This window comes from Hylaeus anthracinus, unplaced genomic scaffold (genome assembly GCF_026225885.1).
Source record: "Hylaeus anthracinus isolate JK02 unplaced genomic scaffold, UHH_iyHylAnth1.0_haploid 5, whole genome shotgun sequence".
In the NCBI taxonomy this organism is placed as follows: Eukaryota; Metazoa; Arthropoda; class Insecta; order Hymenoptera; family Colletidae; genus Hylaeus; species Hylaeus anthracinus.
Genome location: NW_026535322.1, coordinates 9,433,573 through 9,450,729, shown reverse-complemented (window position 1 = coordinate 9,450,729; position 17,157 = coordinate 9,433,573). Strand labels below are relative to the sequence as shown.

Sequence of the window (17,157 nt, the reverse complement as noted above, 5' to 3'; positions counted from 1 at the left end):
AGAGCGTGTTTCAGTATTAGTATAGTTTAGCGTTTAAATCTTAATTTGGTCTCATTTACAATTTCCATTGGTCAATTCAGTCAATGAGTATGTAAATTTGGTACGTGAAAAAGTGTCGCTTCTGAATCCGCCAAAAGGTGTCTCAGGGAGAACAGTGTTAATATTTAGAAAACATGGCAAGTAAAAAAGTCGTTGAACTTTTCGGAATTTCCAGCAAAAGTTGTAAAGCCAATTTTGCAAATGTAATAGTACGCAACCGTTCGAATCTCCCTTCGGATAGTATTAAAAAAGTGACGCATACTGGTCAGGTAAAATATTTCTTATTCGATGTTGGAGTTTTTCTTTCTGTTGGAATCTCGTTTTTTAATAGAAATATTTTGTTTACGCTAAAATACGTATATTATTCCGTAATAGGTGTTCGAGGAGGATGATTATCGAAATGTCAGATTCGTGTACAGACCAAAAGAAGTTAACGACAATTGGGCCATCAAATTAATAGACGAAGTTCCACCAGCACCTGCCAAAGAACGAATTGTAGCTTGCGATGGAGGTGGTGGGCCTTTGGGTCATCCAAAAGTTTATATTAACTTGGTACAAATTAAAAATAATTGCTTACCGATCTAGAGCATATAATTTTATTGTATTTATAAATAAATTTTTCCAGGACAAACCCGGTAACCATACTTGCGGCTACTGCGGTTTACGTTTTCACAAAGAAGGTCACTGAATAGGTGACTATGAGAAAACAAGTAGTTACATTGCACTATGAATCTTGTACATATGATAAAAAGTATTTATTGTAATTATTATTAAAAATATAATACAAAAGGTATTGGTCTATTATCTAAAAGTCTTTAATTTAAAACAATGATAATATCTATAGAATTTAGATAATACAGTAAATTTTATGTGCACGCATACGTTACAAAGCTGTTTTATGACTGTTCATACCTAACGGTATCGCTTGTAATTCAGTTTTCATACAGAGAAACTCACCACAAACACACATAATACTTACAGATACGATATTCAAACACCACCAGCTAAAGGTCGAAGGAAAACTCGCGTTATATATCCAACAACATAACAAATGTATCAAGTGTGCTGTACATGCAAAATCCATACACTGTTTCGTTCTTTGTACCAACCACCACAACGCGAATGCCCCAACTAATGCATTTATGATAAAAATGATTATGGTAAGCTGACCAGCATAATCTCGAACATGTATTTCCTTATAATGAAAGGCGTAATCTAGCGACTTTGTTGATCCAAGAAATGAAGCAATGATCCAGATCCATAATCCAAGGCAGAAATACATGACAGTTTGAACAGCAACTATTTGGGATATTATTAAAATAGGATCCCATATTGTTTTACGAAATTGTCCAGAAATATTATTCATCGTGTTTGCTATTGAAAGTTTAACATCTGCTTATTTGTGACAATATTCCTTATTATTTTGTTTTCTTTGTATTCAAATATCAATTTAATTCTTCTTTCAATCTGAAAGAAAAAATAATTGAAACAATAACATCGATTTCGAGATATATTTGGAATACAAAGAACGCGTTTACGACATTAGTAGCAATCGTTTCGCAAAATTAAATTAAGATCCTTACGTCATTTCCACAGAATATTTATTAAAAATTTGTATAATTTTGCTCTGCTTAAAGGAGGTTAACCTTTACACACTTTGAAGTATAAGTACGTTAGTTTACAGTAGTTCGGAATATATTTCTTCTTCGCGAATATATTACATGAAATTTAATAAATTTTATGGTACAGTTTTATACAAGATTATCGATATGTTTTTTATAAAAAAAAATAATGAACTGTGTACGTCTCTGATAGTTACCATTGCTCAAATTGTTCACTGTACATGCAGGAATAACTAATCGAGTCGTATTTTTCATGATATTTTTCTAATTTAACGCGATGAGGTACATATAACGATTACAAATGAATTATATTGTCAGAATCAATTAATGTCAACATATTTTGTGTAAAACTCCAATAACCAATAACCAATAACACTGAACTGGTAAAACGAAAACGTGGTAAAAAAAAAAGGCACTAGACTTATTCCTTATATTTTTTTATTTGTTGACGTTACCGTTACATTGAATAGAATAAGATAATTACATTCACGAATTTGGATAGTTTTAGGATCAAAAATTCGTGTGGCCTATCACACTCCTTGAACTAGTTTACAGTAATTCGATTACTTGTTTGTCTAAATATATATAATGCGCACGTGCTGTAGAAGAGTAAATCTACTCTAACCTTAAAATTATTCACGTCAAAGTTCCTTTAGTGTTGCAGGGTGTATCGGTAACTTGTGCGTGAATTTAAAGATTTATATTAGAAACAAAAGTAATTAGTCTGATGGCAATGCAGGTTCCAGCAAATGTGGATTCTGAGCAGATTAAAGCTGTATGTATTTGCAGTGATTTCATAAATAATCGTCTGTAAAAGAATTGCATTGAAGTATACAGGTTGGACTAAATAAAGTGTTACGTATTGTTTTCTTCGAAATCGCTGTTAATATCGGCTTGACTTTTTTTTGTTTTTACTTAAATAAAAAGATGAGTGTTCTTAAACTATCTAACAGTCATTGTAACAAAATTGCATATCAAATTGTTGGCTCCTATGTTCCATTTAATGTAATACTAATTTAAGTGAACGTTTGCAGTGATTTTGGAAAAAATAACTTGTAAAACTTCATTTGATGCATCCTGTACGAACGAGCGATGTACGTACAGATCTGAAGTGTATAGAATTTTTGTGCTTCAGTTTAGAGAATTCCTGACATCATATAACAAATTATCAGAAATTTGTTTTATTGACTGCATAAATGATTTCACTGCCCGGGATATCAAAGCAAAGGAAGAAAAGTGTGCTCTAAATTGCATGGAAAAGTACCTGAAGATGAACCAGAGAGTTTCTCAACGATTTCAAGAGTTTCAAATGATTGCCAATGAAAATGCATTGGCAGCTAACAAAAGCTTAAGTGACAATAGATAGTTTTACAATAAAACATATTATAAATTAGATGTTTTGCCTTTATCTTTTGACTCTAAATAAAATGGATGTATAATTCAAATTATCAAGGAAGTAATAAACGTTTTCATTTCCAATTCATAAGTTGAACATTGATTGTAATATATTTAAATAATCGTATATAAAAATATTGAAAAAATTTTAATAAAAATATATTATGTAAAAAGTTGTTAAATAAAAACGTTATTTAGTAAAATATGGATTAATAATTAAAATGAAATAGTACCAAATTCAAAATTGTATTTGTAATGTGATTACAAGGTCTAAGCATTTCAGGAAGTAAGGCAAATAATGTATACTGAATGTCTAATATTTTACAATGTGTAGTTGTAGACTTTCAGTTATACATTTCTTGTGATAAAAAAGTAGTATATAAGAACAGCTTAAAAATATGCATATCAATAATTTATTTTAGAAAACAGATTAACAAAAAAGAATTTTGTTTAGTTTAACTTGATTTCGAATGACCAAAATCATGAAATTTTTGTTTTCCATGAATTTCAATGTCCATGCTATTTGAATCCCATTCAAAATGAGAAAACTTTTGTAAATTTTGCATCGAATCTAAATTTGATGTGGGACTTATACTTTGCAACCCGAAACTTGTGCTAGAAATTTGATATTCCTGGTTATGCATTCTTGGCTCCGGATTCGGAGAATTCGGCGGAGTTCTCCTTAATCTCTTATGATCCGAAAATCTTTTTAATGGTACATGATCTATGCAAATGGCTTGCGTTGTATTTCTAGTTTTGTATAAAATTGGACATCCTAAGTCTCCTTTTAAACTTAAACTATATAAATTTGCAAGGCGGCGGAGTTTCTCTCGCTCAGGCTGACGCATAGGATGTAATTTAAGTTCACTTTGGGTAGGATCTTGAAGAAACCTAGAAACTTTTTCGTTAGCTGACGTAATAATCGAATATCCAGGTTTATTATCAACGTGACGACGGCCAGCACGAATTTCTCTTCCGCTATGACCTTCTCGAATTCTTTGAATTCTTTGCCTATAGCTTTTCCTTGCTTTATCCGTGGCATGCTCGAAACTGCCGTGCAATATCATTTGGAATGCTGGATCTGTAGTAACTTTATCTTCGTTAGTACTTTCGCCATCGTCCCACCAACTTGGTTCTCCGATCCAATCCGACTGTTCGTCATCTCCTACAGTTAAAAGAACGGTTTGAACATAGTACTATTTGAAGCTACTAATCGTATACCTTCTCGATCCTCATCGTTTGTAATAAGTCCAGCTTCCGAATCACTAGAGGAAATACTTGAACTTGATATTCTCGAGCAATCGATTGTATCTTCAGTTTGCATTTTATTGCGACTTTTTGATTTTGTATTTCTACTGGGTTTCAGTGATCTCATTTCACAATCTGTAGAACGCTCCCTACACGACCTTTTACGTTTTCCACACCTACGATGAAAAACTTGTTTCGTAACAAACCGATTTTTTATAGTTTCGAAATTAAATTATGTTCTACAGTTCTACTATTACATATCATGAATATATCGTCATGGTTTTTATATTACCATATCGTTCCATATCTGTTTTTACAGTCGCTTCTGAGAACCCTCTTTTTATCTCCAAGAGTCGTTGACATAATTGCAATGGTTTGAGAAGTTGACGGATTAGAATCGGAATCGATAGCCATTCTTTTAAATTTTCTTTTGCGTCTCGGATTTACGCTAGACACGAAATTTTCATTAACCGAATCGCTCTCGATATTACTAACATTGTTTAAATTAGAAAAGCGAGCAAATCTTTTCGTTTGATTTGTATCGTCGCTATCGGATTGATATTTAGAGGCAGTATTATTCTTCGGAGCGTGGATGTCGCATATGGAAGACGAACTGTCATCTGAATGTTTATTCATGTGTAATGATGCTGAAATAAAGAATAATTATTAAATAATTATATCTAATGTTCTATCGATATCGCTCGTGTTCTGAAAATTACTTTTCAAAAATGTGTAAACTGTACTTCTTTACACGATTAAACATTCTTTCTACAAAGATACTCTTGACAACAATCCTCTGTCTGCTCTGTAGAAATAGACTGGAACTGATTTCATAGAAATACTTTAATTTGCAAATAATTTAAATAAATAATTCTTTAAAAAAGATTATGTTTGTATACTTTTATATCCTTTCACTTACGAATATTGCCTGTCGAACGAGCCCTTCTTCTGATACCCCATCTGCGCCTGACATTTGCGCTGTTGCTGCTTTCTTCCAATGCCAAAGTTAAGTCGTGCACAAGTGCCTCCATTTTTACTCTTAAATCTGCTGGCACAGCTTTCAAAACACGCTCCATTTGAAGGATGCAATTGTTCCTAAACATCATTTGACGCAATTCATATGGAAATTTTTTAATTCCATAATATAGAACTGAACAACACTGAATATTTGTTACATAACAAATAATAGTTGAAAAATTATCCTATTATATTGTTATAAATTTATTGTGTTAAATATTTTGTTATAAATATATGATTATATTTAAACTAGAATAACAATATTTATTGACATTAAATACGTCTGCTTTAAATTATATAAATGATTGTACGATTTTCAGTACGAAATATATTATTCAAGAATTCGAACACTATATGTCCATTTTTTTTATAACGAGCGAATTAGTTTATTTAGCATGTATCTTATCTATTGCTTTACAACTGTCAATGAACTTAAATAAACAACAAACAACGTCCTGCAGACATTACGAGATAGAATATTTTGTGTTATTATTAAAAAATACCGATTATCAAGCCAAAATCAGAAACAAATCGAGAATACATCATATTTGAAAAGTGACAAGATAAAAACAGATTAAATTCGTGCTTACCTTGTACATACAATTGTGCAAGACGCGAATTTTCTTTAAATTGGTATCATTATTAGTCGACAACTCGTCTAATTAACAATGGAAAAAAAAAACAAAACGGGTGATAGGAAACTGTCAATTCCAAACTATTTTCACTGTGCGCCACAGCCTTCTGTCTTTCTTTCTCTGTGTGGTGTGTAGATCCCAAGCTAAAGATACATATGCATTTGCGCGCGAGCGCGTGCGTGTGTGTGGTGTGTCTGATTACAAGCTATAATTTGGTCATGGTTCCACTCACTGAACATAGTACAGTGGTTTAGTATAGATGAGTGGTTTTCTACTAGTGGCGCCATCGGTGGTAAAAAGCTCAAGTGTGTAGTGAAAATAGTTCCCACTGTTCCTATAAGATGGCACCACTAACTAAGGGGTCGACTGCATTGAATAACTATTCATAAACAATGTTAATTGGTCTTATTGTATAATCTACGCATGCATAATGTACAATGTGCATAATCGGTGAACACTAAAAAGATATACGTTGTCTGTTTTGTTTCCGGATCTGCAAATATTGTAATATGAACTTTACTTTGAATATTTTTTTACATTATTGCATACTGCGGACATTTTGTTGTTTCTTACGCATTCAAGTTTCCTATAAATGGATAAAAATTCGTAATCTACTCATGAAAATTTTCTTACAGTAAACTCTCTCGAGCTTTGAATTATTCATCCACAAACCTAGGAACCCGTCGAAAACCATTGGTTCCTATTCGCGAACCTATTTACCCCGAAATCCCTTAAATATAGATTTCAATTTAAATCGATAAATGATAAAAATTATTTTTCCGTCCAGAGGTCCATTCCACGTTTTTAATTCATTTTCAACGCGACGAAGAATACCTTTGCCCAGCCGTACCGCGATTATCGAGACACTCTGTATACATAAAAGATGACGCAGATTGGAAACACGCCTTTAGCATATTTTTTTCGGCCATTTCCGGTTGTGTTTTACAGACGCTTCGTGTCTGTCCGAAGTTATCGCCGTTTTTTGTTCGTGGCTTCGACTAAATCGCGTTTATGAAAGGATAAGCAGTATTCGGCCGAAACGTAGTTCTCGTTTTATAATACGTGTGTGTTGGTGATAATTTGGTAGTAATGAGGAATTGCTCGGTAACGTATCCAATCGAAGGAAAAACCTGGCGGTTGTGTAAATAGCGCGTAGTGGTAACTGCGCGTATGTTATGCGCATTCGCGGACAGATGAGCGCGGGATCGTGATACCCAGACGCGAGGGGAACTGTAACACGGGTGGCTTACGCTGGGTAGTACTGTTTTAATGGAGTTTACACGAAGTGTGTCGTGTAACGTGTAATACAACGTTCTTGGCGCATCGATCGTCGTACGTATAACGAGTGCTCGGTCCCAAAGGGGCCGCACAATGGACGATGCAAATGTTAATGGCGGGAACGCCGATGAGGCGCGCGAGAATCCTAACCTCGAAACTGGCAGTATGCCGGAATTACAAGAGACGCAAGATAATGTGGAAACAACCGCTAAAATAGACGGTCAAGAAGTGAATGGAGACATAAAAGGCTCTTCAAAAAAGTCACCGATCGTTAGGAGAAAGATGCGTAAGTTCAAGGCCAATTCAACCAGCACCATCGAAAGCGATACACCGTTGGACACAAAAGGACGCAAGCGTAAGCTCTCGGAACCCGATGATGCTAGTTCCGACGAATCCATGGAAGTCTATGGATTCGATGTACAAGAAGCTAAGAATGTTCAACTAAGAATTCATATCCTGAGAAAACTAATTGGTACTAATCATTGTCATGCTACATTCAATATATAGACTATATGTTTACTAATCAGAATATTGTTATCGTATAATTGTTTTCACGAACGAATAATTGCGCAGAATGAACACAATAGACGATTGTTTTTGTTTATGTATATTGTTTAATGGATAGTAGGGTGGATCGACCCTAACATGTATGTTCTTTCAAAAATACTATTAATGCTTTAGTCATGTGTACATTGTATGGATTTTCCATTTGAATTTAGATGATACAGATATGCATTATTGAGAGTTTTATTTATATACATTGTGTTTCGTTTATCTAGCAAAGTAAATATCTCGTGACGCATTGAAGTTATGAAAAAATTTATTTACAAAAATTATTCGGTTTGTAGGGTATGATCATATGATGTAATTTTTTTCGGGCCTGGAATAGTAGAGAGGGGGGATTTCAAAGTCAAAATAAGTTTTTTAAATGGAACTATATATATATATTTTTTTATTGGCCTGACAGCTTTTTACGAAACAAATTCAACAGTATATCACATTATTTAATTTGCTGTTTCCAAACATTAGAAATTATATTATAAACTTGTAACATTTTAAGTAGGTAATGGTAGGACATATCGCGTTGCTGTGTCTATTAGCTGCAACACTGTAAACAAAGATCAACCTTTTCATGTCTCCTGAAGCATCTTAAGTTATCAAAAAAAATGAATACAATATTTATAGTTTATATCATTTGAAATTGTTTGAATAAATTAACAATGTTTCTTATTGGTGACACTGTTGGCATTTGTTGACAAGGATGCCGTCTATGAAATTTCCGAGGCACTTCAGGATAGGATAAATATCTATCACCATGCAGACAAACTAATTCGGCTTTTTCCTGAACTGTTAAGGACATTTTCTGGAACTCAATAATTTCTAAAGCACCGAACAGAACTAATCTCTAGTATTGCACTTCCTCAACTAAAATAAATGAGACTCGAGCCAAACATCACAACTCAACAAAACAAATGACAACAGTGTTACAGCTAATAGCCGTGGCAACCCGATATGTCCTACCATTACCTACACAAAACGTTACAAGTTTATAATATAATTTTTAACGTTTGGAAACAGCAAATTAAATAATGTGATATACCATTAAATTCGTTTCGAAAAAAAGCTATCAGGCCATGAAAAAAAAAATATATAGTTCCATTTAAAAAACTTATTTTGACTTTGAAATCCCCCCTCCCTACTATTCCAGGCCCGAAAAAAATTACATCATATGATTGTACCCTACAAACCGAACAATTTTTGTAAATAAATTTTTTTCGTAACTTCAGTGCGTCGCGAGATATTTACTTTGCTAGATAAACGAAACACACTGTATACATACATGAAATAAATGTGTAATTGAATTAAAACTGATATTAATAGAAACTAGAACCGACATTGATTTTTAAAATATAATTATATATAAACAATATAGTTTTAAGTACATTTTTGATCAAGGTACTAATTTAAGAAGTTATAATAGTAGCTGTAATTTAAGAAGTTGTATTACCAATTGCATCTACAATTTTAAAGTATTTAGTTGAGAATTAATTGTTACATCAAAAATGTATGATAAAGTAATAGTATTTCTTCTTAGTATCACACACAATATTATCTTTATTCAAAGTTCCTTTGAAAAACAAAAGAAAATAAACTCTATTAGTTTTTAAGAAAATAGTTTGCAACAGTTTATTTGGATAACTGTATATTTATACAATCATGTAGGGAAGAAGTTTGTTTTACGTGTTTACATGATTTATTACAGCCGAAGCTGAGACGGAAACTCAATTGGCCAAGCGAAATAAATATAGTATAAAAAGGAATTTCGATGGAAGGAAAGATGATCATGATTCAGATGATGGTAAAATGCATCATTACGATACGGAACATATATTAGATGTAGAAATAATAAAAAAGGAAAAAGAATCTGATAAATCAGAAACAGATTCAATTGGAATACCAAATACTATGGAGTTTGAATCGGAAGTACAAAAATCAGAGGACGCTATGATAAAATCGACAAATTCATCGGCTGGCAGTAGTCGGCAGAAAGCGGCTGTCGATATTACGAATCCTGCATTCAAAGAACCTTTTAAATATGGGTGGAAGAGAGAGTTAGTATTTAGAGCAAGTACTGATTCGAGCCTGAAAAGAATGGCTGATATTTATTATTATACACCAAAGGGCAAGAAAGTTCGAAGTTTTAGAGAAGTTGCGGAATTTCGTAAGTGTAATTTATGAAAATATATTACTGACAACAACGTTTGGAACGAAATATAATGTTATTTTTTTTTCATTTTCTTTTTTAGTTAATACAAAGGAGTTGACTATTGATAATTTTACATTTTTCAAAGAACCAGTTGGCATCGACGATCCTGAGAAGGAAATTATCCGAGATGCGAAAAGAATGAGAGTACGTTATCTTTCTTGATTCGTAACAAATTCACATCAACGTTTAGCTTAATATTAAGTTTTACTCTGCTACAGGGATCCATGGGACCGAGTACTGTGTCGCCTCGAAAAAATGTTCCATATAAGAAAAGTACACCTGGAAGAAGGGCTGTGGCAGAATCACCCGCTTCTGCGCCTGCACCTGTACCTACTAAAGTTGCTTCTAAATCGCCGAAAGCGGCGTCAACGGGATTTAAAGTTAAAGTGCCTGCAAAGAGAACTCCACAAATAAGTATGCACTTATTATGTCAATGCGAAGATATAGTTTTTTTTTATGTGTTTATTATGAAAATTCATTTATAACATCTGAAATATTTGTTCTACTTTTATATTTAAAAAAAGAAAACTTGTCACTATTTATTAGTTAATGGATTACCTTATTTATAGTTTCCGTTGTTTTAAACCATTTATTTTTATGAGAATTTTTATTCTTCTATGCATAGCAGAAATAAAGCCGTCTTTCGAAGAAAGCGAGATGCTTCCACCGCAACGGACCACAAGCACAAGAAGAAGCCAGCAATTGGTTGAAAAACCACCACCTCCTAAACCTAAAAGAAAACTAACGTAAGTAGCTGATTACTTTAATCATAATTCTGTTTATTATATCGTATGATCGCGATTAATTTGCAATATTCGAGGGTATCCAATTGCTTCACTAGTTTAACACGATTGTTAATCGTGTTTAATGTGCTTTGAAAAGGTCCAATGAAGGATTTACAGCATGTGCATTCATTATGTTTTTTAAGAATATGAATATTTATTTGTACGTTGACGTCTTACAACGTATCAAGTAAATGGAAAAAATTATGAGAAAATAATAAATTCGCTCAACTTATCCTAAATTCTTAATTTTATAAAATTCTATATATAATTTTATAGTAGTTATTGTACTGGTTCAGAAATGTTTGTTTTATTTTGCTAGTTAAACTGTATATTTCATGTTATTTTATATAAAATTTTATGCATAAATTTTGCTTCAGTAGGCGCGTAAATATTAGAACTACCGTTACAAGAATATATTAAAGTATACTTTATTCAATCGATCTTTAATTGCATGCTGTACAATAAGTATACGTAATTATAGATTTCGAGATTTTATTCTGAAACAGTTCAAACTTTTCCTTCTATATTTTTCATAACTGTATCCTTCTTTATCCTTTTGATCCTAAAATCCCTTATTTAAATTTTGTGTTTTATTCCTTGATCCCTTTCCCGATCGACGCACATCTTACAGGACCAAAGTTCAAGAACCGTGCAGTATAAGGTGCTCGACAAGTATGGGGTTGATACCAAGCTTACAATGTAGTGTGTGTCTCTGTTTATATCATCCGGAATGTGTTGGTGGTGTGGAATTTGCAGGCAGTGACAATTATATTTGTAAGGTACGTTTCCTTAACCACAGAGTATTCTCTCTTAACATTGTTTTAAACAATTAAATTCTTTTCATATTATCGGTTTAATATATCATATTAACCGATATATATTATAATTTTGTTGTAGAATTGTCAGCAGGATACTAGTGAATCTCAACAATCTCAAACAAATCCAACTTTGACACCCCCTCCGTTAATACCGATTAGTATGCTAGGCACGCAAGGTGCAAAGTCGAAACATCACGTTACTCTAACTCCACCAAAACTTCAAAGAATTCCAAAATCTGACAATCCAGACTCGCAATCTCGAAACGGTGCTAAAGTTTCAAAAGCATCGTCGGCAACGTCATATTCTTCATTGAATTCAGATAAAAAAGAAGGCAACTGGTTTGCGCAAGCGGAACATGAATTTTTACAAAGTCACGATGGCGTTTTGCCACGACCAGCGCAAAATATTGCTCTAATGGGAGGTAAAAAATACATTGTTGTGCCAAAAAATAATGCTATGGCTGTACAGCCGGCAATAACAGTGAAGCCTGATAAAATTGGTGATAAACCTCCGATACTCCAGGATGGTTCACTCACCGATATATCGAACACTGTCGATAATTCTATACTCACAAAAACACGGGTTTCTTTGTCAACGAAATCTTTGGGAAACGATAGTATTGATGAATCAACTGATAAAGGTGCATCAAAAGATACATCTCATGCAGAACGTACTCTATGCTCCCTAGAGAGGGAAACGAAAGGAACATGTAATAACAGTGATAGAACAGATACGTCGACTGTAAACGGATCGGAAAATGATTCGGCCAATTTAAGGACAGATCTTGCATTAGAAAGCATTAAATCAATAACGAGTAATAAATCACCTGAACGAATGGCTGTAATAAATAATTCGAATACGATTAGTACAAATAATGATCCGCTTAAAGCAGATTCACGTCAATCTATAACAAGTAGTTTGGGTACCATTAAAATAAGTAGCAAGTAAGTGTTTGTTTCTCAAACACGCCTGTATATTTCTTTTTACTTCCTTTTTTTTTTTAAACAATCTCCAAATAAGTTAAGGCAACTCTCTTTTGAGGTTTTGGCAGTTGCTTTGTACATATTGTATTTACAAGATATGTGTGTTGTTTCTGTGATGATTAATTTTATATTAGATATACATATATATACATATATATATATATATATATATATATATATGTGTGTGTAAAAACATTTACAATTTTTTTATTTAAACATTTTTTATATAAATTATGCCAGGTTGATCATTTTATTGAATCTATAGCAAAATAGCTATGTATATATTCGTATTCTTTTCTACAAAATTTACATAAATAGTATTGTAAATGCAATATATACTGATGTTTATTATATTTGGAAATATAAAAATTCGACGTGAAAAATGAATTTGATTTTATCTTGTGATCGAAGCACACTGCCTTAGCTTCTTAGAAATGCGGCCAAATTTTTGAGACGTGTGAAAAATGAATAGAACAATCATATCGTTGGTTCTTGCAGGTATTCTGTAATTGTAGTATCAAAGTAAAAATTTCTTCTCCCTGTAGTCTTAACCTTTGGTTTAAAAGAAAAACAGAAAATTGGACAACCCTTGCATGCGTTATTTACATTCATGCTACAATTACAAATACAGCTACTGATAAGTGCTTCAGTATAAAAAATCTAATTCATTTTTACTTTTTATATTTACAGATATAAAGACATGTGCGAGCTGAAACACAAAAATCTCTTAGTGCGTTTTCCCACAAACATCCAAAAATCCTTGCTCTCCTTATTATTTACACCACCTGTTTGTTTGTTTTTTGTTTCTGTACTTCTTTGGTAATTTTACAATGATAAATTTTGTAACCTTTGAAATCATTGTCTGAGGCTTTTACTTATATTATCACTCGTTTAATTTGACATGATTATTGTTGTAAATCATTGGTCCTTTAAAAGTCTCTTCAAAAATTAACGTTCACTCATCAATCTTAAGGGAAATTATAATTAAATGTAATAAAGTATAAATTTGCTCTTTTATCTAAGAAAATCAATGTTAATATGTATTTTAATAAGCGATACCCTTATTATGTATATTTTAGGCCATTGTCTCGGGAAAGGAAACTATTGAAAACCATTTTTTATTCTCATACTTTCAGAAGGAAACAACATCATCAGGAAACGGAACAACAACCACATTTTATGGATTCAGTATCTGCTGGTTATCATGCTTTGCTACGTATTTTTCAATATCTTAAGGTTCAAGAATTGCTTCGAGCTGCGAGAGTGTGTAAGATGTGGCGAGACTTAGCTGCGCATCCCTCTTTATGGAAGACTGTGCGAATGAAAAACAGTCAAGTCACAGACTGGGATGGTCTAGCAGACACTTTACAAAGGCGCGGCACTCAACACTTAGATCTACGAAAAATGCTCGTAGCTGGAGAATCAGATAGCATTTGGAAAAAGTTCTTATTGGTAATACCACGTGTAACTAGTCTCGTCAAGCTAGAGCTATGTAGATGTCCCGTGATGGTAGTCGAGGAAGTCATCAAGGGCTGTCCTCAATTAGAAGTGTTGAGTGCAATGTCGATAAAATGCGATACTTTGAATTTGGAATCGGTTGGGAATCTTAAACGTTGCCAAGAATTGAGGCTCAAGGCAATTAGCGGAATGTCTCTGCAAGAAGATCTCACACCTTTACACGAATTAACACAATTGTCACAACTCGTAAGTATAATCATTATTAAAATTATTTTTCAACATTTTAGGAAAACACCATTTTTATGGAGTGCCTAATGTAAACAGGAAACTGTTAAAGTGGTGTTCACTCTTAACTATCATATCACGATTTTCATACTTAATTAATTATATATATATATTTTTTTTTATTTTTATATACGTATTACAGAGTTTAACATCAGTTAAGGAACTTGGAAAGAAGAAAATCGATATTATACAAACTCTAGTAAATTTGGAGACATTAGAATTAGGAGAGTGCTCTGATTTCCCAGATAAATTTGGTACTACAGTTTTAATAAAGTTACAAAAGCTAGAACGGCTTAGGCTTGAAAAAGGTCAAGGTTCGTGTTGTACATTTGATATTTTGGATGGTGTATCTAAATTGCAAAATTTGAGTCAAATGGAATTGGTCAACTTTGACGTGAAAAACGGCTTTGACAAATGTCTTGCGAATTGTAAGAATATTAAAAGGTTGTTAATAATACCAACTTACATATCTCAATCTGCAACATCCAACAACATGGTGCTTGGCGGCGTTACAGAATTGTCAAATAATTTGACACATTTTGTATGGGGTGTTACACTCGAGTTACTTAGGGTTACAGAACTATTTGTTGATCAGTGTAACTTAATGAATAAACAAGTTACCGGTGATTCGATACCAGTCTTGAAACCAGTACCTTGTTTAAAATTAATCGAGGATGTCGGGGATGAGAATGACAATCAGAAAGGTACTTTTTCGAACAAATATGTACATTTTTGTATTACATACAAATTTCCTGTATGTGAATAATTATTTTTCAACGATTTTTTTATTTTTTTCAGGTGACGATAAACAACAACCAAATTTAACAAATCCTCAAGTGGATATATTGCCATTGCCACAACTTCAAAAACTTTTACTAACCGCATTGCCTAAGACGCGCGTTAAAATTTTGAAGATTCCTTTCCATGCTACATGGCGGCAAAGCATTTCAGATACTGCTACGCAATAGAACATATGTAATAAACTGTACAAATACATATACTACGAGGGAAGAAAATTACTTGATATAAGAAAATTAGAAATTTTATAAATTTGACTCCACATGTCTGCACAACTAATTGTAAATTTGGTGAAAAGTAATTTAATATTTATGTTCTACGTGTTTTATAGTCTTCAGTTCCCCTTGAATAGTGTATCGATAAACTCTACAGTAATCACAAATACTGTTTCTATTAAAGCGTTTAATTACAAAAAGAAATGAAGAAACAGGGGACCATAAAGAACAAATTTTACGAAAGTTGGTATCCTTGTGTTGAATCGTTCGAAAAATGAAAGACAAATTTTGTAGGCTGCGACAGTTTCAATGTATGGTCCACGGATTATTTGGTATACTGTAACGTGTATCCGTGTAAAGAGAAATGCCTGAATTTCGAAAAAGATGTATATGTTTATTAGAGTAATTCTGGTATGAAATTAAGATCTACAGAAGTTTCGCACATGTTAATTAAAAGGGAATTGATAAACGAACTACACTAATTTTTTTTTTTTTACGAACGTGCAGAACTTGTAAGACATCTTGTGTAAGATGTTGAGTCAAGATAGATTGTACTCTTAATTTCGTGACGTACAACGGATTTCTATTGAGGTAGCAGTGACAAAAATCGAAACGAAATCAGGTGGTCTATAAGGCTCTATGTAGTTAGGCTGTATAAATAACGGTATATATTATTGTAACTGTATGTGTATCTTTAATATTTAAGATATGAGTTTTCCGCTGCAAAGAAATTATGGAGAAGTTTATGGGTAATGTTGTAGAATGTGTAATATACTTACGATTCTGCATAATTCGTAATCAAATATAATATTATGAAAACTTAGTTATTAATCCATACTTGGTACAAATTGCGTAATTAAGATAAATTCCCTAATTAGGATGTTAAAATCATTTTCAAACATTATAATTATTTTTGTTCCTTCCTTTCTTTTCCCACTTCTTTTGTTATACTTATCTTCATCGTACTTTTTATCCTGCCTTAAATACATTGTTTTTTATAAGGATGTTTTATAATTAGTTACCTTAACTTTGCAGCGTGAAAATTCAAGTAATTGTTTTATTATATAATTTTTAGTTGTACACAAACTGTATAATTTATAAACATTAAGGGGGATCTATAGATACACTCCTAGTTGACAAGTTAATCAGAAAAGAAAATATTTTTTATGTTAAATCGAGCTGTGAATACTACTGAATTAAATTTAAGTATAAATAATACATTTTCATGGCTCTTAGCCTTGGTATAAGTATTAGAAATACTTTTATATCAAAGTAATAAATGTTAAACAACCAATAGATAATTTAAAAAAAATGATCTCTTAATATTTTTCCAAATTTTCATTTCGTTCATTTGTTTTTTAGTTCACGATACGTATTTTACAGATTCTTAATTCATCATATTTTTCGTTTGTTTCTTTTACGACTTCAAACAAAAGTACTTGTCTTGACAAATTCATTCGCACAATTTAATGTTTTTTCGTTATCTTTAATATTTAATACATTTTACTCCAACATGGTTACTGTGTGTATTATAATCATCCTTATATTTATACAAGAACTTATGTGTGAAATAGAATATTAAATTTTTACCATACGTAGATAATTATTGACGATTAACCTCTACTATTTTTTATTGGATCCCCGTTAATGTACTTTTATAAATAGAATAAAAAGCAATATAAATTTATTCTTAAACAAATTTATCAAGATATATGAATCACCTGTTTATTACTTTGTACAATATAGCTCTTATACAAAACAAAAATTCGTTTCATTCATGTTTTGTATATAATTTTCATTTTTAGTGAAAATA

At 32.2% G+C, this 17,157-nt stretch overlaps 5 protein-coding genes across 11 annotated transcripts; 3 read left to right on the top strand and 2 right to left on the bottom strand.

Annotated features, from left to right (window-relative positions):
• Positions 1–18: 18 nt before the first annotated feature.
• Positions 19–843, top strand: LOC128896102 (NADH dehydrogenase [ubiquinone] iron-sulfur protein 6, mitochondrial). Its single transcript, XM_054159297.1, has 3 exons — positions 19–308; positions 415–591; positions 665–843. The coding sequence occupies exons 1-3, from the start codon at positions 174–176 to the stop codon at positions 725–727; spliced, it is 375 nt and encodes a 124-aa protein (XP_054015272.1). The 5' UTR covers positions 19–173; the 3' UTR covers positions 728–843.
• LOC128896100 (protein SYS1 homolog) lies at positions 780–2,016 on the bottom strand. 3 transcript variants are annotated; one of them, XM_054159295.1, is made up of 3 exons: positions 1,859–2,016; positions 1,623–1,743; positions 780–1,506 (listed from the first exon to the last, which is right to left on the bottom strand). In XM_054159295.1, the coding sequence occupies exon 3, from the start codon at positions 1,403–1,405 to the stop codon at positions 923–925; it is 483 nt and encodes a 160-aa protein (XP_054015270.1). In that variant the 5' UTR covers positions 1,406–1,506; positions 1,623–1,743; positions 1,859–2,016; the 3' UTR covers positions 780–922. The 3 variants fall into 3 exon arrangements, with proteins under 3 accessions (XP_054015270.1, XP_054015269.1, XP_054015268.1); XM_054159294.1 differs by lacking the exon at positions 1,623–1,743 and having other exon boundaries at positions 1,859–2,015; XM_054159293.1 differs by having other exon boundaries at positions 1,623–2,010.
• A 115-nt stretch (positions 2,017–2,131) lies between these two features.
• Positions 2,132–3,139, top strand: LOC128896104 (mitochondrial import inner membrane translocase subunit Tim9-like). The gene is made up of 2 exons (XM_054159300.1): positions 2,132–2,436; positions 2,797–3,139. Exons 1-2 carry the CDS (start codon positions 2,389–2,391, stop codon positions 3,025–3,027), a joined length of 279 nt encoding a protein of 92 aa, XP_054015275.1. The 5' UTR covers positions 2,132–2,388; the 3' UTR covers positions 3,028–3,139.
• Positions 3,140–3,453: 314 nt separating this feature from the next.
• LOC128896083 (G patch domain-containing protein 2) lies at positions 3,454–6,279 on the bottom strand. Of its 2 annotated transcripts, none has more exons than XM_054159256.1 (5): positions 5,912–6,279; positions 5,224–5,399; positions 4,597–4,951; positions 4,278–4,480; positions 3,454–4,221 (listed from the first exon to the last, which is right to left on the bottom strand). In XM_054159256.1, exons 2-5 carry the CDS (start codon positions 5,378–5,380, stop codon positions 3,512–3,514), a joined length of 1,425 nt encoding a protein of 474 aa, XP_054015231.1. In that variant the 5' UTR covers positions 5,381–5,399; positions 5,912–6,279; the 3' UTR covers positions 3,454–3,511. The 2 variants fall into 2 exon arrangements, with proteins under 2 accessions (XP_054015231.1, XP_054015232.1); XM_054159257.1 differs by lacking the exon at positions 5,912–6,279 and adding an exon at positions 5,024–5,128 and having other exon boundaries at positions 5,224–5,333.
• Positions 6,280–6,866: 587 nt separating this feature from the next.
• LOC128896072 (uncharacterized) lies at positions 6,867–17,042 on the top strand. Of its 4 annotated transcripts, none has more exons than XM_054159228.1 (10): positions 6,867–7,706; positions 9,498–9,956; positions 10,042–10,145; positions 10,220–10,415; positions 10,630–10,747; positions 11,418–11,565; positions 11,684–12,549; positions 13,725–14,292; positions 14,474–15,035; positions 15,130–17,042. In XM_054159228.1, exons 1-10 carry the CDS (start codon positions 7,328–7,330, stop codon positions 15,297–15,299), a joined length of 3,570 nt encoding a protein of 1,189 aa, XP_054015203.1. In that variant the 5' UTR covers positions 6,867–7,327; the 3' UTR covers positions 15,300–17,042. The 4 variants fall into 4 exon arrangements, with proteins under 4 accessions (XP_054015203.1, XP_054015202.1, XP_054015205.1 ...); XM_054159227.1 differs by having other exon boundaries at positions 10,627–10,747; XM_054159230.1 differs by lacking the exons at positions 11,418–11,565; positions 11,684–12,549 and having other exon boundaries at positions 6,871–7,706.
• The last annotated feature ends 115 nt before the right edge of the window (positions 17,043–17,157 follow it).